Here is a 22,671-nt window from a genome sequence, read left to right as displayed (position 1 = left end):
AGACATAGGTAATTATATATCAAAATATTCTATCAAATCTTTTTTTGGGAAATATCTTCCTTTTTTTAAAATTAATTTTTATTGGAGTATGGTTGCTTTACAATGTTGTGTTAGCCTCCACTGCACAACAAAATGAATCAGCCATCCTCATACAGATATCCCCTCCCTTTTGGACTTCCTTCCCATTTAGGTTACCACAGTGTATTAGGTAGAGTTCCCTGTGCTATAGAGTATGTTCCCATCAGTTGTCTATTTTAGAGAGTATCAATAATGTATAGTGGGGAAAGGACATTTTTGAAGTGAGGAAAGGAAATAGACTTTTATTAAGTTCTGTATGTCAGATTCTCTCTTCAGGATTAACCCAGACATCTGCTTCTTCAATTAATCTTCTCCCAAACTTATAAAGAGGTTTAATTTTCATCTCACAAGTAAGGAAACTGACAATAGGAAAGATTTAGTAACTGGTGCGCCCAAGTTACACAACCAGCGGATAAGCTTTAAACCCAGAAATGGTTTTTAAACTCAATGCCATTCACCCAAAAGCTCAGCACCTTTCTGTTCTGGTCCAGCTATCAGTGTGCCCAATTCCAGATTGCATTCTGTGGCTGTGTGGCCTTTGACAAGTCACCTCCCTTCCGATCCCTGCATGTGAAACAGGTGTGGAGCCTGAGGTCCCCCTGAGTTCTCTGATACTCTGAGAGCCTGAATCAGTCTTGACAAACTGAAGTGCAGAACGGAGGCTCCCAGGAGATTACACTGGCGGCAAATGCCTTTTCTAGGGATTAGCCCCCTTGTGTTGCTGGTAGTGATTACCCTTCTTCAGACCTTCTCCAAAACATTCCAGACCCCACTGATATAATAGCTCTTGTGTCCTAAATGCTCCTGCAGCTCTTATGTTTGGCAGTTTCAAGGGCAGGAGGGGAGAGCCCAGTATACCTGCAGAGCCCCCTCTGGCCCCTGTAGAGAGGACAGCCCAGGGGTCAGGCAGAGGAAAATCTGGAGACTTTCCCTGAAAAGCATCTCAGCCAGCTGATACTCTGAGCCTCCTTTGCAAAGTGTTGATTGATAAGTAGGCCAGAGGCTCAGCCCAGCTGTGCCAGATTAGCATTTACTCTGGACCAATAGCTCTCCAATTTTAGCACGTGTCAGAAACGTCTAGAGGGCTTGTTGAACACGCCTTGCTGGGTCCCACCTGAGGGGTTTCTGACTTAATAGGCCTGAGGTGGCCTAAGAATTTGCATTTCTGACAAGTTCCCAGGTGATGCTGATGTTGCTGGGTCAGGAACAACATTGTGAGAATCCCTGCTCTACTCAAAGGGTGGGCCAGGGACCAGGAGCATTGGTACAATACGGGGGCTAGTTGGAAGTGCAGACCCTCAGGCCTACCCCAGCCCTCTTGAATCCGATTCCCCGGGTTATTTGTACGACATTAAAATTTGAAACCGTGCTCTAGAGAGCTGAAGAAATGGTCATGGGACAGGTATTTGTTGTTGTTGTTGTTTTTTTCTTTGCGGCACGCGGGCCTCTCACTGCTGTGGCCCCTCCCGCCGCGGAGCACAGGCTCCGGACGCGCAGGCTCAGTGGCCATGGCCCACGGGCCCAGCCGCTCCACGGCACGTGGGATCCTCCCGGACCGGGGCACGAACCCGTGTCCCCCGCATCGGCAGGCGGACCCCCCAACCACTGCGCCACCAGGGAAGCCCATGGGACAGGTTTTCAGTGAGGCTTTTTACAGCCATGCCTCGTCCATGGTCACGTTTTTGCATGACAGAGAATCAGGATTATAGAATGTTAGTCTGAGAAAGAATTTAGAGACGACCTAATCCTTGGATAAATCGTAATATATGCTAAGCTAGTTTCAGAATTACCTGAGGCGCTTTTAATGGTAATACTTGAGTTCCATCCCAGAGCGATTCAAATCTGGATTTCTGTGACAGGGCATCAATCATTGTGAATAGCTCCCAGGTGATTCTGATAATCATAGCTCTAAATTCCCTAATCTTGCAAATAATGAAACTGCAGCCCAGAAGGAAGTTCTCCGTGGAGAGCAGGGGTGGAAATCACATCCAATGTATGCTTTGGCTGGACCACACTTTATGATCTATCCAAATTTGGGTGATGACAAATCTTGATATAATAATGGGGTCTTACTGACCTTTTAGAAATATCTCAAATTGCTTAGTGCTGATCGGTTTTTGAGGTCATGCAGTGAACCAGACAGACACCTATCTTCCAAACCTGCCAGAGCCATAGGGGAGATAAATGATGCCAGAAGAAAATGGGAGGGGTACAGCAGTGGGATGGAGAGCACGGGGAGGGACTGTGGCACTTTGGTGGGGTGGCAGGGGAAGGTAGCGTAAAGGAGCGTGAGTTGCCAGGTGGCATGCGGCTTAAAGGTGTTGGTATGCTGCCTGGGCTCTGAGGTCACCTGGCCACAACTCAGTGGATGGGCATGTCCTTGGTTGGGGTATTCGTTCCCTCCTCGGAAACTAACCACTGTTCTCTTCTGCTTCCCAGTGCCCAACCGCTGTAAAAAGGTCTGCAGCCACCTTTGCCTTCTGAGACCTGAGGGATACACCTGTGCCTGTCCCCAAGGCTCCAGATTTATAGAAGGAAGCGTCACCGAGTGTGATGCAGGTAGGGACACTGCCTGGGGGCCTGGGAGAGCTCCTTTGCCTTCGTTAGTAGGTTCCCTTACCCTGCTTCACCTTTTTCAGGAGCATGAAGAATCCCTGTTTACTGGCCTCTTGCAGAATAGAGTGGGGATGGCTAGAAAGAGGGATGGGAGATGTGGAAAATATGAACAGAGCTGAGTGGGACTTCAGGGGCCAAACAGATCTGGTGTTCCAATGATTTCTGAGAATTATTTGCCAAGATCTGCAGAGATTTAGATCCAGTGCCCCTAAATCGACTGTTGTGTTGTCTATAAGGACATTTTGAAGAGTGAGTTTCCCATAAGGCCTCTTCCTCCTTTCTCCACCCCATACTGGATCCCAATCGCCCCTGAATCTATTCGGTCTTAACGGGAGCTCCTCAAGGTGGAGAACCAGGCTCCTGAGGTGGGACGGGGGCGCTTATCCAGTACAGAGGGGAGGCCTAGAGGAGGTTCACTGGTTTTCCCACATGCTCATTTCAAAGTTTGGACAACTGAAAAAGGGCCACGTTTTAAAATGTACCTTATGCTCTTGAGAGATGGAAGCTGGAAGGAAGGAAGGAAGTAAACAGTGGTTTAATTCTCATCCCAAATGCTATAGATGATCTATTCTTGGCAAGACCTTTCTTCAGTGACTCTTTTAAATTAAGGAGTTAATAAGCCACAGGGAGTAACTAGTTAGTGTCCCTAACTAGTATCCAACGCTTGATAAGGGTGTTAGAAAATCATCCTGCAATTCACTAGTGGCCCATTTTATGGCTCACATCCTTGGGCCCTTCCCCCTGCTTTAGCTGATGGGGAAATGAAGAGGCGTAACCATGTTCTGCCACCAGGGGGCGCAAGCGGTTAAACAAGGCACCTCCTGTTGACTTCCCAACCAGGCTGAAAAGTTGGCAGGTTTAGAGCACGAACTCAGCAAGTAAAAACTGCCCCCTCCCCTTCCCCTTCCCCTATCCCCGCTCTTATCCCAATGCTACTGGGGCAATATTGGCAAGATTACAATCTTTAGCAAGGGCAATTTTGAAGGTGTTAAAAAATGAGGAGATCTCCAACCAGCTGTCCATTAAGCGGCTGTTTATCTGTCTACGTGTCCGTTTATTGATGAATGGATTGCTGATGCTTCGGAGCCTTTAGTGGAAGTTTCGGGGTGTGCCTAAGTTGAATTCTTGATTTTAACTAGGTTCAAAGAGAAGAATTCTGAAAACTTCAAAAGAAAACGTCAATGTCCTGAGAGATTTCCTTTACCACAATGTTCTTTTTAACTATTAGTATATATTCTGGAGTCTAGTATCTCACCACTGTTTTGCGGGGGGGGGGGGGGGGATGCTATAAACTGCCTTTTTTTTCCTACCAAATGTATGTTACTCCCCAAGACCTTATTGATAAAGAAATTCATCTGACTTAAGGGGAAGGTGACATTTAAAAGGGAGACTAATTAGCTGCCCCACCACATGGGCTCCCCACTCCAGCCCTGGGCTGAAGCAGGTTTGCATGGTAGGGGTCTCTGATGAGCGCCGCTGACTAACACCTGCGTGGCTTTCCCTTTCTGCAGCGATCGAAAGTCCTATCATCATGCCCCCTCCATGCAGGTGTATGAACGGAGGAAACTGCTATTTTGATGAGAATGACCTCCCCAAATGCAAGTAAGTCTGAATGCTGTAGGTCTTGCATCTTCTGGGGGCAATTTGAGACCTCAAAGTAGCCAGTAAAACAAGTACAAGAACCTTGCCAGTTCGCTAATTTTCACATCATAACCAGCTTGCCCTCCAATGGGGGAGTCCACAGAGAGCTAAGGCAGTGCTTCTCAAACTATAATGTGCGTGAGAATCACCTGGGGCTCTGGAAAAAAATGCCCATCTTATTTACAGGGATTCTGCATTTCTGACAAGCTCCCAGGGAGATGCCACAGAACTGTGGGCCACGCTTTGGGGAGCAAGGAGTTAGAGAAGTGACAACCTCATTTTCCTACTCACCTCAGATTACTAATTATAATTGGATTGTGGGAGAGCAGCTGTCAGCAGAGCTGTTACAGTGCTAGGCGCTCACGAGGGGCAGAGACTGGGCTGAAGGTTTGGAGAGCAGAGAATTATCAAGAGAGCTCTTAACATGGAGCAAGATGATATTTAACGAAAGCACGTCAAAGCAAAGAACACGATGAAGGTTTCCAGTTCCACTCTCCAAGGAGGAATTCCATAGATTAGAGAAGACACCAATAGGTTTATTTGTTGAGGCTGATTCTGTAGATGCCACAGGTATTCCCTCAAAAGTGAATTTCCACAGTCAGATTACAATCAGAGCCCAAGAAATCAACAGCTTGTGAATGATTCTTCTTTTCCTTTCAGATGTCCTAGTTCCTACGTGGGAGAATATTGTGAAATAGGGCTTTCAAAAGGCATTCCTCCCGGAACAAGTAAGTTTTAAGAATACGAGGGACATGGGAATGCATCATGGTAACTAAACTGAGTGTTGTCTATATTCTGGTTAACTCCAGTCCCTATTGCTAAGACTGCTGGCTCTTTTCCTTCTCCTCATGTTCATATGTTTGCTTCTTCTTCCCTCTTTGACAGCAGCGGCCGTGCTGTTGACAATCATCCTGATCATCATAATTGGAGCTTTAGCGACTTTAGGATTTTTCCACTATAGGAAAACTGGCTCCCTTTTGCCTTCTCTGCCCAAGCTGTCAAGGTCAGTTTCATTAGGTGGAACATTGATTTTAGACGTCTGTGTGATCTGTAACCACGTAAATAACTTAGTTTTTCTTTTAAGTTAAGAAAGCATCCTAGGCTGTTCACCTATTCTGCGGAAACAAAAAATACTGAACTTAAAGCAGTCACTTCAGATCACAATGTCTTAACTGATTGCTTCTCTGAAGCCTGAGTACAAATCACATTTTAGAGTCTAAAGGGTTGTGCGTTGAGGTTACACTGGAGAACAGCGTCGGCTGTTGGAGGGACCAGGCTTTCTTTCTGCAAGTGCCCAGCTGGTCCTCTCCTCATTCTCAAGCATTCGGGAATGTGCTCGAACATTTCCAGGAGGTCACTAAGGGAATTTATTCCCATACGTGATGTGTAAATGCGAAGTGGGAATCGAGCCTTTCATTTAAGGAAGAGCTAGGAAAAGGTACAAAGAAAGAATCCTATTGCAAAAGATTGTTTTTTAAAAATAATAAGACACTGATTACTTCTTTTCAGCTTAAGCAGTCTTAGCAAATCCTCTGAAAATGGAAACGGGGTGACCTTCAGATCAGGGGATGATGTTAACATGGATATTGGAGTATCTGGTTTGGGGCCCGAGTCTGCTATTGACAGATCAATGGCGATGGTGAGTTTGGTTTCAAAGTGACTATTTGAAGGTTGTCATTTTTACTGTTTTATCAAAGAAACACTTTTTATAAAGAATAAAATTCACCTAGAAAAACATGAAATACTGTATGCCCCCTCACTATACCAAGTTAGGAAACATTAGGTTTGTTGTAGAAATGTGTCTAAAAACATTAGTAATGAAATTGAAATTAACCCCTGATCTAAGCCACACGGTTGAACTGGAATCACGAACAGTTTTAAGTTTAATTGGAGTCTTAAACAATCTATGTTTTTTGGGAAACAGGGGAGAGGGACCATGATATTCTGTTTTTATTCGATGACTTTTTGTATGTTTAAAGGAAGAGGCAGGGAAATAACATGTTTCCTAGTCTCACATATTTTCCCACCAGTGTGTAGTGTTGGGATAAACAGTGGTTTTAGAGTCAGTGGTTGGTTCAAATCACAACTCTGCCTCCTGCTAGGTATGTAATAGTAGGGATGGAGCTTGATCACTCTGTCCCCATCTGTAAAATAATCCCTCCTGTGAGGACCAAATACTTTATGAATGGACTAGTATCCACTCTGAAGTCTACCGTCAGTGTTGGGAAATCATTCCCAGTATTCCGCCTCCCCACCAATCTTTCCTTTTTGTTCCTGCCTAAAGGTACAATATTATCCCTCCTGTCTTCTTTCCCCCTCTCCCTCTTCTCTTTGCTCCTCTCCCAGACCCCCACCCTTTTCTCTATGTCCAAAGCCAATCACCAAGTGAGTTATTTGCCTTAAGGAGCCATAGAGAACTCGGATAAGGGAAGAGGGTTTCTGTTCTCCTCACCTGAGGAGTTAGTGCATTTACATTACTTTACATAACGGTTTGCCTCGTGGAGGCCTTGTGTCTCCGTTGGCTTTTGTTGGAGGTGGGGGGCAAGTTCTTTTTGGGTCCATTGGACGTAGCACCTAGCGTCCCTCCAGGTGTGAAGAGCACATCCTCCTCTGTGTATGAATCAGATCAGCACGGTATGATCTTTTTTTTTTTTTCTTTTTTCTTTCCCTCCATCAGAGTGAACATTTTGCCATGGACCTGGGGAAGCCGCCCATAATATTTGAAAACCCGACATACACCTCCAGGGACACTGCTGTCAAAGCGGCTCAGCCAACAACAACCCCGGTGAGAGATCACAGTCCGTGCTGTCAGGTTGGCTGTTGCCGGATCTTGTTCTTTGGAATAATGTGCCTTTAGGGTCCTCCCAACCTTCCGTCCATGGAAGGAAGCACACTGGTCGCTTCCTCAGCTTCACTCCCTGCAGTAACAGGACTGACCCCAGGACAGAAGGCCTGAAGACAGTCAGAATCCCGGGTTTGGGCAGCCATTCTTTGGCACCCAGACCAGGAGCCTTTTCATCCTGAGTGGTCAGAGCGGGAGGTCTGAGTGCATGTTCAGAGGCTCGGCAAACACTGTGCCCAGCACACACATACGAGCTCTCTGTAAATATCTGTGAACTGAATGAGTGGATGGTCGTCAGGTCATTATACAGAGGTTTGGGGTACTGGGCACACTCTCTGGGTTCTAACTGGTATCACAAGGGTGTGATTCGAGGTGACCTCCCTGCTTGCCCTGGTCATACTTTTCTGGAAAGTACAAAGGTCTTCGAAGTGGATAGGCAGATACATAAATTTCCTTTGATGAGGCCCTATTACTCACTCGTCTTTTAGAGGAACAGGGAGATGAGATAGACGTATGGATGAAGGAACAGAACTCTTCATTAGGGCTGGATCAATAGCCCCAGCGTCACTGCGGGTGCCTGTCAACTGTTAGGTAGCCTGTCTTTCCTTTGTCAAAACAGCTAGGGCCTCGGCAAAATACAGTTTCACCGTTAACACCTGAACTTCTTTTGAACTCACAAGGTATAGTACATTTTAATGTTAAGACAGAAATGTTTACTTTATGAATAACTTTCTTAAGATCAGCAATATTTGAATCTTGAAAGCATTTTGCCTGATCCTTTAATATCCAGATAGCAAAACTTTAATCACATGTTAAAACAGATTTTTGGCATTTTCCCTTGAAATAAAACGAAGCCATGTTTACCAATACATTTCCAAGTTAGAGAAGAAATAAAGTGGTGAATGTAAAAATATAGGAAAAGGGGTGAATTTCTACCCTGTAACTTATTAATTATATATCCATGGTAATTTGCGCTTTAAGAGGGAACCTCGGAATCACATGAATGTTACAGAAAATATCTAGAGGGGTATTAATGTCATTATGCCTCTTGTTTTAAAAATTCAACCTCTTTTAAGCAGTGCTCTGAAATTAATAATTTTATTCTAAATATCCAAACGTAATGCGTTTGGAAATAATTCGTACTGTTCTATTAGGATTTGGCTGCCAATATACAACCAGAGTATCCTTTATCCAAAACTATGGTCAACAGTGGGAGTAAGGGGCCCTAGAGAACACCGTAGAAGTTGCTATTACTACATGAGAGTGTGACCATTGATGGGTGTATTTGCCTCCCAAGATTAAGGCATCAGATAGACAACTTAGTAGTTGGTGCTCCTGATTTTGGGGAGACGAGAGTGGTGTTTATTCCTGGACCACAGGGTTGGTCTCACATAATAAAAATGGTGCCTGTTCATGTTTGTGGGAGAGCAAGGTGATAAACAGAACCAAAGAGCTGATAAGAAACTTTATAGCAAAAATTCTTTCAAAACTGAATAATGGCCTTCAACATGCACACAGGTAACCGAATCCGGAAATGTGTATAACGAAAACTATGGAAGTGCCATAAACCCTGCTGAATTAGCTCCAGACACAAAGCCAACTTCCCCAAGTGCTGATGAAACTCAGGTAACAGTGACTGACTACTGAAATGATACGGGATTTGGGAAGGACTTTGGAATTGCTGGGTTTATTAATCCTAAGCAAACTAGAGAGACCCTGATAGGCTCATAGAGACCAAGATGTATAGGCAGTTAGTAAAGATAATTTTATCATAAACTGAAAGACTTTCCACTGAGTAAAGCTACATTCTAGCATTGCGTTGGTAATGATGTTCCTTGTGACATGGGAGGTAAAGCAGAAAAGGAGGGCAGCCGACTTCTGGACGCAGCCTCTTCAAATCAGAGGCGTTTAATTTGAGATAACAACTTAGTATGAATAAAGACCTCACTGTGTCAGTGATGCACATAGAGGACCTTTTCCTTTCCCGTGCAATACGATTTTTCTACAGTGTATATATCTTTGTTCCCTTAATAATGTATGTTGTTTTTAGCTCTACTCTTGTTACCAATGTTGACCACTAGATGGCACTAATTTACACTCTCTTCATCTATCCATCTGTCCATCTTCCATCTAACCATCCAGCGAACGTTACTGCCCTCAGTGTGCCGGGCACAGTGTTTAATACAGAAGATTAAAAGAAAAAAAGTCCACTAGATGGAGCTTCTCTATCTTGTCTGCAGGCCCTTTGAAATTTGTAAACTATGTTGTCTACAGAGAGAAATTCAGTAAATAAACTTGATACAAAACGTAATAGATAATATATCATTAGTTCTAACAGACACATAGGAAGCTATCTCAGATATCGCTGTTTGATTCTGGGCAACTATTTTACCTCTGAGCACTAGAGTCCTAATGTTTCTCATTGGGGGCACTATTGGCTTATTGGGAGGGGCAGTTCTTTTTGGTACAAAACTATCCTATACATTGCAGGACATTTTAATATTCCTGGCCCCTGTCCACTAAGTGCCAGCAGTGTTTTACCCAATGCATTGTGATCCCAGAAATCACTCCCTCCCCAGCCCCTGGCCCCCGAACATGCTTTCCCAGTTGAGAACAATAGGATCTGGAATGTCTCAGTTTTAAGGTTCTATGACTTCTGTGAAGTAATATAAAGAAACAAAAGCCCAAAGGTAGTTAGAAATCTTACCACTTTTTACAATCCCTATTCTCAAATTGCATAGTCTATAAACAAAATTGGTATCTGCAAAGTCATGTTGGATTTTCAGCACCTCACAAATTGGATCCTGTTCTGCTTGTTAGCGTCAAAATAGAAGTTGAACTAAATTGATGCTAATGAGGAGAGCTTATAACAAAGGTCACTTTGTCCACCTTTTCATATTCCATTTACTAATTCCTTCTCTCTCACACACACACACACACACACACACACACACGAATGTTGTCTTAGAAAGGAATTTCCAGTTTCATATTTTGCATATTTCATATTTTCAAGGGACTGAATTTTTTTTCCTTAAGCTACATTGAAAAGTTTATTTCGAACACTAATTTTCCACAGACACCAGAATACTTGAATGTCACATATTTGGTTCCCCAAGTCTGACTCAACTCCACAGCAGTGCCAGATCTATTTTATATTCTCAACATTTTTTCTCAGTCCATTTCGAGTCTAGTGATCTTCCCTAGGCAGAGTTCTTTCCCAGCTGAGCAGGAAGGGGAGTGTGATAGAGATGCTGCAACCTCTGACCTGCACATCAGTCATCAAAAACACTGAGAGACGGGCTTCCCTGGTGGCGCAGTGGTTGAGAGTCCGCCTGCCGATGCAGGGGACATGGGTTCGTGCCCCGGTCCAGGAGGATCCCACATGCCGCGGAGCGGCTAGGCCGCTGAGCCTGCGCGTCTGGAGCCTGTGCTCCGCAGCGGGAGAGGCCACAGCAGTGAGAGGCCCGCGTACCGCAAAAAAAACAACAACAATAAAACCCCCAAAACAAACAAACAAACAAACAAAAACACTGAGAGAGTCTTTCAAGAGAGAGCGAATGTTTACCAATTATAGTCCTTTTCTTTCTCATCTCCATCTTTGCAGTACATTGGCTCTTCTTCCTTTTTTTTAATCAGTTGAGGCTGAGACCCTCTAAGGTCTGTCCCATGGTACATCCAGGGATTTTTCTATGACCTTTGCCTTTGGGAACTGAGAGAACAGCCAGGGAGGCTTAAAGCAGTAGAAGCCTTTGGTTAGGATGACCCTAGGTTGACCTTAATATGCCAGAGAGGCTCACAGGTTTCTCTTTCGTCAATAAATCTGCTCAAAGGACTCAAAGAACGTGAAGTCCTGTGGCTTAGTCCTGTCATTTTCAAAAGTCGTGTTGACATGCATTGGATTTCCCAAGGAGATGACAATGAAAATCACCCGCACTTCTCTTGTTAGTAGTTACTCAGCTCCATGTGGCCATTCCATACCGAAGCAATGAGTTGTGGCCTTCCCTATTGAAGTGTAGGTTTCCAGAGGCCGGGCTCTGACCTGAGTGTCTCCATCTTGCCCTTGTGCCAAGCAGGTGCTCACTTAAATGTGGGTGAATGGCTTCTTCTACTTCTCCTGTATTCACATCCTCCCCACTCCTTCACATGTTGGCCGCCTACTTTCACAGAGCAAGAGACAATCCATAAAACACGTGGGCTACCTTAGCTCTGTGGGAGGAGGCTGTTTCCTCATCTCCTGTTCTCTTGTCTCCTTACATCCGGCAGCAGGGCCGTGGCCAGCACTGCTGCTACGGGCAGCTTTTCAGCCAGACGGGCCACTTATCATAGACTGGGGTGATTTCTCTTCGGGTTCTTCAGTGTTGAGACCTCCATTTCCTGGAGGCCCTGCCTACTCCTCTGTCTACAATTTAGTTAAGTAAGTTTGCTGTGACTGCCTTTCCTCCTCTGCAAAAGAGCATCTACCTCACAGAGCCCTTGGGAAGATTACATCAGAAACTTGTAAAGCTCTTGGACTAGTCCCCGACACATAGTAAGCACTCAATAAATGTTAGTTGGTTTTGTTGCCATTATTATTATTGATTACAGGAGGAAATGATGGAGCGAGACAGAACATGTTTGAGTTGACCAGGATCAAGACATCGTTTTAGGAAATGAGAGTTACAATTTGGCTTGTTCCTTAAATTTTCAGGCAGCCCCTGAAGAAATCTCTTGCCTGGCTCTGTCAAAGCTTCTAGATACTCTGGGCACAGATTCTGTAAACTGTACACTTCAGATCAAGGATTTTTTTTGAAATTATTAGATAAAAAGAGCCCAAAGAGTTTCAGTTACTGTTCAGGGCCCAGCCAAGGAAGAACTGAACAACTTACTGCATGGGCCAGGTCACGTGGTCCAGGTCCCAAATTGCTTTCTCCCTCTGTAAGAAGAAATTTTAAAACCTAAGCAGAAGGAAGAAACCCACCAAAAAATTCCATTACTGAAGGTTTTCTCTTTCCTCTTTTCACTTAGGCAACAAAGTGGAATATCTTCAAACGAAAACCGAAACAAAATGCCAACTTTGAAAATCCATTCTATTCCGAGGTAATTTTTAACAATTTTTCTCAGCCCAGGCATTCTTTCTTAGTATGAACTTGCTAAATCAGGCATACACTCAGATGATTCTGAGCAAATTGGCCAAGATTTGTCTTCTTCACACAAAACCATTTCCCATCACGTCAGGGGAATAAATGGCTGATTCCTGTTTCTTTGTGGCCTTAGATGGAGAGTGAACCAAAGGTTGGTGCTGCTGTGACCCCACCTCCATCACCTTCTCCCCCTGATAAGATTTCTTGGAAGAAAGGCCCAAGTCCAACCTACAGTGCAACAGAAGACACATTTAAAGACACCGCAAATCTCGTTAGAGAAGACTCTGAGGCATAGCTGTGCCAGCTATTTAGGGAATAATTAGAAACACACTTTTGCACATATATTTTTTATAAACAGATGAAAAAAATTAACATTCAGTACTTTATTAAAAAGATATTTTTTCCCCTGTACTCCTGTAGTTGGAAATATTTGTGGAAACAATACCTTGTGTGTCTTTTTTACTCATCTCATATTTTTACAAATAATTATCACAATGTACTATATGTATATCTTTGCACTGAAGCTATCTGAAGGTAATGCTATAAATATATTGTATATTTGTAAATTTTGGAAAGATTATCACATCATTAAATTTGCTAATGAAAGTATCTGCTGAATTGGAATTGGGTTCTTCAGTTTTGAGACCTCCGTTTCCTGGAGGCCCTGGAAATTGGTTGAATTGCTGAATTGGTTGGTGATCATTACATTAAATGATCCATTGGGACTTCCCTGGTGGCACAGTGGTTGAGAATCCGCCTGCCAATGCAGGGGACACGGGTTCGAGCCCTGGTCCGGGAAGATCCCACATGCCGCGGAGCAACTAAGCCCGTGCGCCACAACTACTGAACCCACATGCCTACAGCCCGTGCTCCGCAACGGGAGAGGCCACTGCAATGAGAAACCCGTGCACTGCAATGAAGAGTAGCCCCTGCTCACCGCAACTAGAGAAAGCCCACGCACAGCAACGAAGACCCAACGCAGCCAAAAATAAAATAAATTAATTTAAAAAAAGAAAATGATCCATTGAAGAAAGGAATTGACTTGGGGCCTTTAGCCATGTCAAAAGAGGAGGCACCATTCATAGTCCCTATAGAATTATCAAGGAAGGGAATCCAGGCCACTCCTGGGTCCGTTTTCACACATCAGCACTTAATGTTCAGTATTATATGTAACCTGATGAATAGCGTAATGATAGAGATGCAGATAACGCAGTAGGTAGAAAAGCAATTCAGTCCCACCCTTGTGCATGTTTGCGTTGTCTAACCAGAACACTGTCTCCTGTGCGTTATCTCGCTCGCCGCCAAGCCAACACTTTAGTGTCTGAGAAAGTCCCATGTCATTAAGTGTAAGTGTCCTGCAAAGAGTTTGTATCTAATCGCATGAAATTTCATTTGATGGACCATAGGGTGATTGACACCCTTGCCTGGCATCTCAGGTGGTCACCTACCCTAGAAACTGGAGCTCAGGAGCTGAATTAACTGAAAGTAAATCTGTGTCTTCATAAAGGAAGGTGCAAAACAAATACCGGTTAAGCAAAGCCTCAGCTGGGTTTGTGTTTCTGTGTGTGAAAATTTCCTTATACTGACTATTTATTTCCTCAGTTGAACATGAATAGAAAGGGAAAGCCTTTTTTAGGTCCTTGGCAAAATCGTTCATTTTGAGGAGTGTAGCCCTCCTCTTGAATAGCGGCTGTAGTCTCCACAGCGGGAACCGTGGCAGGAACACACAGTTTCCACACTAAGTAGGTAGGATTCCTGGCTTTCTGTGCTAATATGGCACATCTTTAAAACAATGAATGAACGAATGTATGAATGGATGGATGGATGGGTGAAACATGTACTACTGACGATTTTATTCCCGAGTTCTCAAAATATTTTTTGTTCATATTTTGAGTGCTTATTGTAAATTACTTGGACATGTACTTTGATTAGAAAGCAAATGGAAATGATGCTGCTGAAAATTTTCTAATAAATGTGTATTTTATCAGACTTGTTCTGTGTGTTTCATAAGCCCGGGTCATGAATCAGTTGTATTTTTTTTTTTTGGTACGCGGGCCTCTCCCTGTTGTGGCCTCTCCCGTTGCGGAGCACAGGCTCCGGACGCGCAGGCTCAGCGGCCATGGCTCACGGGCCCAGCCGCGGATCTTCCCGGACCGGGGCATGAACCCGTGTCCCCTGCATCGGCAGGCGGACTCTCAACCACTGCGCCACCAGGGAAGCCCGAATCAGTTGTATTTTGCTGTGCAGAGAGCTTTGGGCTTTGAGTGCTAGGCAGCTGGGGAACCAGGAATGCCCAGGGTTCGGGGGGGTGGGGGGGAAGAGGAGGAGGAATCCACAGCTCACACAGCCCTAACAGGCCTGGCGGGGTGAGCTCAGGAGAGTAAACTGTAGGTTTCTGGGACTTCCCTGGCGGTCCAGTGGTCGAGACTTCACCTTCCGATGCAGGGGGTGCGGGTTCGATCCCTGGTCGGGGAGCTAAGATCCCACATGCCTCGTGGCTAAAAAATCAAAAAACATGAAACAGAAGCAACACTGTAACAAATTCAATAAAGACTTTAAAAATGGTCCACATCAAAAAAATCTTAAAAAAAAAACAAACTAGCTTTCCACCTGAACTCTGGTCGGGCGGTCCCCTTAATTGCCTTTCAGAGTCACCCATTTCCCTCTACCTTTTTCCTTCCTCACACCCTAGGCCCTCAGCCAGTTTCCCATTTCGGATCTAACTGTGATGGGAGAGCAGCGAGCACGGTCACAGCTGGAGAGGGTTTTGTTCAGCCTGGGATTCGGGCTCCAGTGGGGTGCGTGAGACGTATCAGTCCACGAAGTGTGAAGTCAAGAGTAAAAGGGAGCTCAAAACTGGCTGTGATTTCCAGCTTTGATATTTGTCTCAGGCCTTAAGCGCAATAAGAAATTATTCTGGGGAATTTAAGGAACGAGAATTAGTTCCCTGCTTAGCTTCATTTGTGGGTCTCCCCAGAAAGGAATCAGAAAGCCTGCTGCTGCGTTTCTGTTCTCTCCCGTGTGAGCTGGCACTTGCGGGTCAGAGTGTCAGCAGGAGGGTTGCCCCTGCCTGGTCGGGTCTCCCAGCCCAGGTCCTGCCCCTGCTTTACTCTCTCCAGTCGGAGCAGCTGGTGGGAAGTTGTGCAAGGTTGGTGGGGGTAACCTGGAGACAGGGTGCTGTTTAGAGGATGAAAAAGCTGATGTTATTCAGCATCTCATCACATGAAGCAGGAACAATTTTACTAGCAGAAGTGTATTACTGCACAATGTAAGATCACAACCATGAGCAGGTGTGTCCATAGGAAGCTGTCAAATCACACTGGTCACCTGTCCAGGGCTTCCCATTGTTTTTTTTTTTTTTTTTTTACTATTTATTCCTTTCTTCCTTCATTCATTGATTCACTCACTCACTCACTCACTGGCCTGTGTTCTTACCAGCATTCAGTTGCAAACATATAGACATAAGAGACCGTGAGTTTAAGGAAAATATGTGAGAGGAGAACTTTTAGTGGAGAATTCCATCCATTAACTTTTTTTTTTTTCCTGAATTGGGAAAAGATCACTATTATTTGATTTTTGAGGTGGAGTATCTCAGGCTGGCTCAAAGATGAGAGCTAGTTAGGCCCTGGGGTTAAGGAGTAGTCTGAGGAAGCTGGTTAGAGATGCACATTCTGGAGAGAGCCCTGGCCTCACAGCCTGTAGCCCTGGGTCGTCCTTTGAACTCTCAGCCTCTCTTCAGTCTTCCCCTCTGCATTCATCAAGGTCACAAGCCACACCTCATACTGAGGATAACATATGATTATGTGTTTCTTTTTTTTTAATTTAATTTTTATTTTATATTGGTGTATAGTTGATTTACAAGGAAAAGAGGTTGGACGTATATGAAAGGTCTGAAAAGCCTGGGAAAGGAAGGCCAGCTCTGGAGAGCATTGCCTCGTGCTGCTGCTGGCCCTAACCACGGCCAAGGTGGGGATCAAAAAAAAAAAAAAAATCACCTGGGTGTGTCAACTTTTGAATTTTACCAGCCTTGCTGAGGGCTTTTAGTGACACCAATTCTGTGCCTCTTCCTGGAAGTGAATTCAGAGCATTTCGTGTGAAAATCAATCAAGCTTCTGCATTCACTTTGTGTCCATGACATTCTGGAATAAGTGATAGGAGACAAAATAAACAGGTCTCTAGAAACTATTCGACGTCATTGAGTTATCTTAGCTAACAATATCACCAGTCATAGAATGCTGTCCCCACCTTACGCAGACCAGAGAGCAAGGGCTCATATTTCTGTTCCTCTGATAACTAGTGTCCCCTAATGACAGTCATTTGCCAAGAGCACAGTTTCCCAGCCAATTACTTTCATCGCGGGAGCTGGGTCACGCGCCTGCTGCTAATCTCCGAGGCTCAGCTGCACCTTCTATGAAATAGAGAGGTGGGCTGTGAACGGCCAGTGTGAAAACATATGTAAAGAGTGTATGCAGCGCTTCCGGGAAGATGGCGGAAGAGTAAGACGCGGAGATCACTTTCCTCCCCACAGATACACCAGAAATACATTTACACGTGGAACAACTCCTACAGAACACCTACTGAATGCTGGCAGAAGACCTCAGACCTCCCAAAAGGCAAGAAACCCCCCACGTACCTGGGTAGAGCAAAAGAGAAAAGAATAAACAGAGACAAAAGGATAGGGACGGGACCTGCACCAGTGGGAGGGAGCCGTGAAGGAAGACAGTTTTCCACACAGTAGGAAGCCGCTTCGCGGGCGGAGACTGCGGGTGGTGGAGGGGGGAAAGCTTCGGAGCCGCGGAGGAGAGCACAGCAACAGGGGTACGGAGGGCAAAGCGGAGAGATTCCCGCACAGAGGATCAGGGCCGACGGGCACTCACCAGCCCGAGAGGCTCTTCTGCTCATCCGCCGGGGCGGGCGGGGCTGCGAGCTGAGGCTCGCGCTTCGGTCGGAGCGCAGGGAGAGGACTGGGGTTGGCCTTGTGAACACAGCCTGAGGGGGCTAGTGCACCACGGATAGCCGGGAGGGAGTCCGGGGAAAAGTCTGGACCTGCCGAAGAGGCAGGAGACTTTTTCTTCCCTCTTTGTTTCCTGGTGCGCGAGGAGAGGGGATTAAGAGCGCCGCTTAAAGGAGCTCCAGAGACGGGCGTGAGCCGCGGCTAAAAGCGCGGACCCCAAAGACGGGCATGAGACGCTAAGGCTGCTGCTAACGCCACCAAGAAGCCTGTGTGCGAGCACAGGTCACTCTCCACACTCCCCTACCGGGGAGCCTGTGCAGCCCGCCACTGCCAGGGTCCCGGGATCCAGTGACAACTTCCCCGGGAGAACGCATGGCGCGCCTCAGGCTGGTGCAACGTCCTGCCGGCCTCTGCCGCCGCAGGCCCGCCCCGCACTCCGTGCCCCTCCCTCCTCCCGGCCTGAGTGAGCCAGAGCCCGCGAATCAGCGGCTCCTTTAACCCCGTCCTGTCTGAGCGAAGAACAGACGCCCTCCGGCGACCTACACGCAAAGGCGGGGCCAAATCCAAAGCTGAGCCCCTGTGAGCTGTGAGAACAAAGAAGAGAAAGGGAAATCTCTCCCAGCAGCCTCAGAAGCAGCGGATTAAAGCTCCACAATCAACTTGATGTCTGTGGAATACATGAATAGACAACGAATCATCCCAAATTGAGAAAGTGGACTTTGAGAGCAAGATTTATGCTGTATAGCTTTGCTTCCACCATTTGTCCTAGGGTTCTACCCATCCGTTTTTTTTTCTGTTTTTTTTTCCTTAATAATTATTTTTTTATTTTAATAACTTAATTATATTTTATCTTTATTTTATTTTACTTTATCTTCTTTCTTTCTTTATTTCCTTCCTTCCCTCCCTCCTTCCTTCCTCCCTCCCTCCTTTCTTTCTTTCTACTTCTACTAATTCTTTCTTTCTACTTTTTCTCCCTTTTATTGTGAGCCGTGTGAATGAAAGGCTCTTGGTGCTGCAGCCAGGAGTCAGGCTGTTCCTCTGAGGTGGGAGAGCCAACTTCAGGACACTGGTCCACAAGAGACCTCCCAGCTCCACATAATATCAAACAGCGAAAATCTCCCTGAGATCTCCGTCTCAACACCAGCACCCAGCTTCACTCAACGACCAGCAAGCTACAGTGCTGGACACTCTATGCCAAACAACTAGCAAGACAGGAACACAACCCCACCCATTAGCAGAGAGGCTGCCTAAAATCATAATAAGTCCACAGACACCCCAAAACACACCACCAGACGTGGACCTGCCCACCAGAAAGACAAGATCCAGCCTCACCCACCAGAACACAGGCACTAGTCCCCTCCACCAGGAAGCCTACACAACCCACTGAACCAACTTTAGCCACTGAGGACAGACACCAAAAACGACGGAACTACGAACCTGCAGCCTGCAAAAAGGAGACCCCAAACACAGTAAGATAAGCAAAATGAGAAGACAGAAAAACACACAGCAGATGAAGGAGCAAGATAAAATCCCACCAGACCTAACAAATGAAGAGGAAATAGGCAGTCTACCTGAAAAAGAATTCAGAATAATGATAGTAAAGATGATCCAAAATCTTGGAAATAGAATGGACAAAATGCAAGAAACATTTAACAAGGACCTAGAAGAACTAAAGATGAAACAAACAACAATGAACAACACAATAAATGAAAGTAAAAATACTCTAGACGGGATCAGTAGCAGAATAACTGAGGCAGAAGAATGGATAAGTGACCTGGAAGATAAAATAGTGGAAATAACTACTGCAGAGCAGAATAAAGAAAAAAGAATGAAAAGAATTGAAGACAGTCTCAGAGACCTCTGGGACAATATTAAATGAACCAACATTCGAATTATAGGGGTTCCAGAAGAAGAAGAGAAAAAGAGAGGGGCTGAGAAAATATTTGAAGGGATTATAGTTGAAAACTTCCCTAATATGGGAAAGGAAATAGTTAATCAAGTCCAGGAAGCACAGAAAGTCCCATACAGGATAAATCCAAGGAGAAATATGCCAAGACACATATTAATCAAACTGTCAAAAATTAAATACAAAGAAAACATATTAAAAGCAGCAAGGGAAAAACAACAAATAACACACAAGGGGATCCCCATAAGGTGAACAGCTGATCTTTCAGCAGAAACTCTGCAAGCCAGAAGGGACTGGCAGGACATATTTAAAGTGATGAAAGGGGAAAACCTACAACCAAGATTACTCTACCCAGCAAGGATCTCATTCAGATTTGATGGAGAAATTAAAACCTTTACAGACAAGCAAAAGCTGAGAGAGTTCAGCACCACCAAACCAGCTTTACAACAACTGCTAAAGGAACTTCTCTAGGCAAGAAACACAAGAGAAGGAAAAGACCTACAGTAACGAAACCAAAACAATCAAGAAAATGGGAATAGGAACATACATATCGATAATTACCTTACATGTAAATGGACTAGATGCTCCCACCAAAAGACACAGATTGGCTGAATGGATACAGAAACAAGACCCATATATTTGCTGTCTACAAGAGACTCACTTCAGACCTAGAGACACATACAGACTGAAAGTAAGCAGATGGAAAAAGATATTTCATGCAAATGGAAACCAAAAGAAAGACGGAGTAGCAATTCTCATAGCAGAAAAAATAGACTTTAAAATAAAGACTATTAGAAGAAACAAAGAGGGACACTAAATAATGATCAAGGGATCGATCCAAGAAGAAGATATAACAATTGTAAATATTTATGCACCCAACATAGGAGCACCTCAATACATAAGATAAATACTAACAGTCATAAAAGGGGAAATCGACAGTAACACATTCATAGTAGGGGATTTTAACACCCCACTTTCACCAATGGACAGATTATCCAAAATGAAAATAAATAAGGAAACACAAGCTTTAAATGATACATTAAACAAGATGGACTTAATTGGTATTTATAGGACATTCCATCCAAAAACAACAGAATACACATTTTTCTCAAGTGCTCGTGGAACATTCTCCAGGATAGGTCATATTTTGGGTCACAAGTCAAGCCTTGGTAAATTTAAGAACATTGAAATTGTTTCAAGTATCTTTTCCGACCACAACGCTATGAGACTAGATATCAATTACATAAAAAGATCTGTAAAAAATACAAACACATGGAGGCTAAACAATACACTACTTAATAACCAACAGATCACTGAAGAAATCAAAGAGGAAATAAAAAAATACCTAGAAACAAATGACAATGGAGACACGATGACCCAAAATGTATGGGATGCAGCAAAAGCAGTTCTAAGAGGGAAGTTTATAGCAATACAATCCTACCTTAAGAAACAGGAAACATCTTGAATAAACAACCTAACCTTGCACCTAAAGCAATTAGAGAAAGAAGAACCAAAAAAACCCCAAAGTTAGCAGAAGGAAAGAAATCATAAAAACCAGATCAGAAATAAATGAAAAAGAAATGAAGGAAACGATAGCAAAGATCAATAAAACTAAAAGCTGGTTCTTTGAGAAGATAAAGAAAATTGATAAACCATTAGCCAGACTCATCAAGAAAAAAAGGGAGAAGACTCAAATCAATAGAATTAGAAATGAAAAAGGAGAAGTAACAACTGACACTGCAGAAATACAAAGGATCATGAGGGATTACTGCAAGCAACTCTATGCCAATAAAATGGACAACGTAGAAGAAATGGACAAATTCTTAGAAATGCACAACCTGCCAAGACTGAATCAGGAAAAAATAGAAAATATGAACAGACAAATCACAAGCTCTGAAATTGAAACTGTGATTAAAATTCTTCCAACAAACAAAAGCCCAGGACCAGATGGCTTCACAGGGGAATTCTATCAAACATTTACAGAAGAGCTAACACCTATCCTTCTCAAACTCTTCCAAAATATAGCAGAGGGAGGAACACTCCCAAACTCATTCTATGAGGCCGCCATCACCTTGATACCAAAACCAGACAAGGATATCACAAAGAAAGAAAACTACAGGCCAATATCACTGATGAACATAGATGCAAAGATCCTCAACAAAATACTAGCAAAAAGAATCCAACAGCACATTAAAAGGATCATACACCATGATCAAGTGGGGTTTATTCCAGGAATGCAAGGATTCTTCAATATACACAAAACAGTCAATGTGATAAACCATATTAACAAATAGAAGGAGAAAAACCATATGATCATCTCAATAGATGCAGAGAAAGCTTTCGACAAAATTCAACACCCATTTATGATAAAAACCCTGCAGAAAGTAGGCATAGAGGGAACTTTCCTCAACATAATAAAAGCCATATATGACAAACCCACAGCTAACATTGTCCTCAATGGTGAAAAACTGAAACCATTCCCACTAAGATCAGGAACAAGACAGGGTTGCCCACTCTCACCACTCTTATTCAACAGTTTTGGAAGTTTTAGCCACAGCAATCAGAGAAGAAGAAGAAATAAAAAGAATCCAAATCGGAAAAGAAGAAGTAAAGCTGTCACTGTTTGCAGATGACATGATACTATACATAGAGAATCCTAAAGATGCTACCAGAAAACTACTAGAGCTAATCAATGAATTTGGTAAAGTAGCAGGATACAAAATTAATGCACAGAAATCTCTTGATTCCTATACACTAATGATGAAAAATCTGAAAGTGAAATCAAGAAATCACTCCCATTTACCATTGCAACAAAAAGAATAAAATATCTAGGAATAAACCTACCTAAGGAGACAAAAGACCTGTATGCAGAAAATGATAAGACACTGATTAAAGAAATTAAAGATGATACAAATAGATGGAGAGATATACCATGTTCTTGGATTTGAAGAATCAATATTGTGAAAATGACTCTACTACCCAGAGCAATCTACAGATTCAATGCAATCCCTATCAAACTACCACTGGCATTTTTCACAGAACTAGAACAAAAAATTTCACAATTTGTATGGAAACACAAAACACCCCGAATAGCCAAAGCAATCTTGAGAACAAAAAACGGAGCTGGAGGAATCAGGCTCCCTGACCTCAGACTATACTACAAAGCTACAGTAGTCAGGACAGTAGGGTACTGTCACAAAAACAGAAAGATAGATCAATGGAACAGGATAGAAAGCCCAGAGATAAACCCATGCACATATGGTCACCTTATCTTTGATAAAGGAGGCAGGAATGTACAGTGGAGAAAGGACAGCCTCTTCAATAAGTGGTGCTGAGAAAACTGGACAGGTACATGTAAAAGTATGAGATCAGATCACTCCCTAACACCATACACAAATATAAGCTCAAAATGGATTAAAGACCTAAATGTAAGGCCAGAAACTATCAAACTCTTAGAGGAAAACATAGGCAGAACACTCTATGACATAAATCACAGCGAGATCCTTTTTGACCC

At 43.9% G+C, this 22,671-nt stretch overlaps 1 protein-coding gene across 1 annotated transcript in view; it reads left to right on the top strand.

The window, feature by feature from the left end:
- Window positions 1–14,492, top strand: part of LRP2 (LDL receptor related protein 2) — a 174,828-nt gene extending 160,336 nt beyond the window's left edge. The window contains exons 70-78 of the mRNA XM_049712547.1: window positions 2,518–2,637; window positions 4,206–4,296; window positions 4,996–5,063; window positions 5,221–5,338; window positions 5,845–5,974; window positions 7,013–7,120; window positions 8,696–8,803; window positions 12,182–12,253; window positions 12,431–14,492. Coding sequence (XP_049568504.1) covers window positions 2,518–2,637; window positions 4,206–4,296; window positions 4,996–5,063; window positions 5,221–5,338; window positions 5,845–5,974; window positions 7,013–7,120; window positions 8,696–8,803; window positions 12,182–12,253; window positions 12,431–12,592 — 977 coding nt within the window. The 3' untranslated portion in view covers window positions 12,593–14,492. The remainder of the gene's footprint in view (window positions 1–2,517; window positions 2,638–4,205; window positions 4,297–4,995; window positions 5,064–5,220; window positions 5,339–5,844; window positions 5,975–7,012; window positions 7,121–8,695; window positions 8,804–12,181; window positions 12,254–12,430) is intronic.
- Window positions 14,493–22,671: the final 8,179 nt, after the last annotated feature.

Source organism: Orcinus orca, chromosome 7 (genome assembly GCF_937001465.1).
Source record: "Orcinus orca chromosome 7, mOrcOrc1.1, whole genome shotgun sequence".
Classification (NCBI taxonomy): domain Eukaryota; kingdom Metazoa; phylum Chordata; class Mammalia; order Artiodactyla; family Delphinidae; genus Orcinus; species Orcinus orca.
This window is presented reverse-complemented; position numbering and strand designations above follow the sequence as displayed.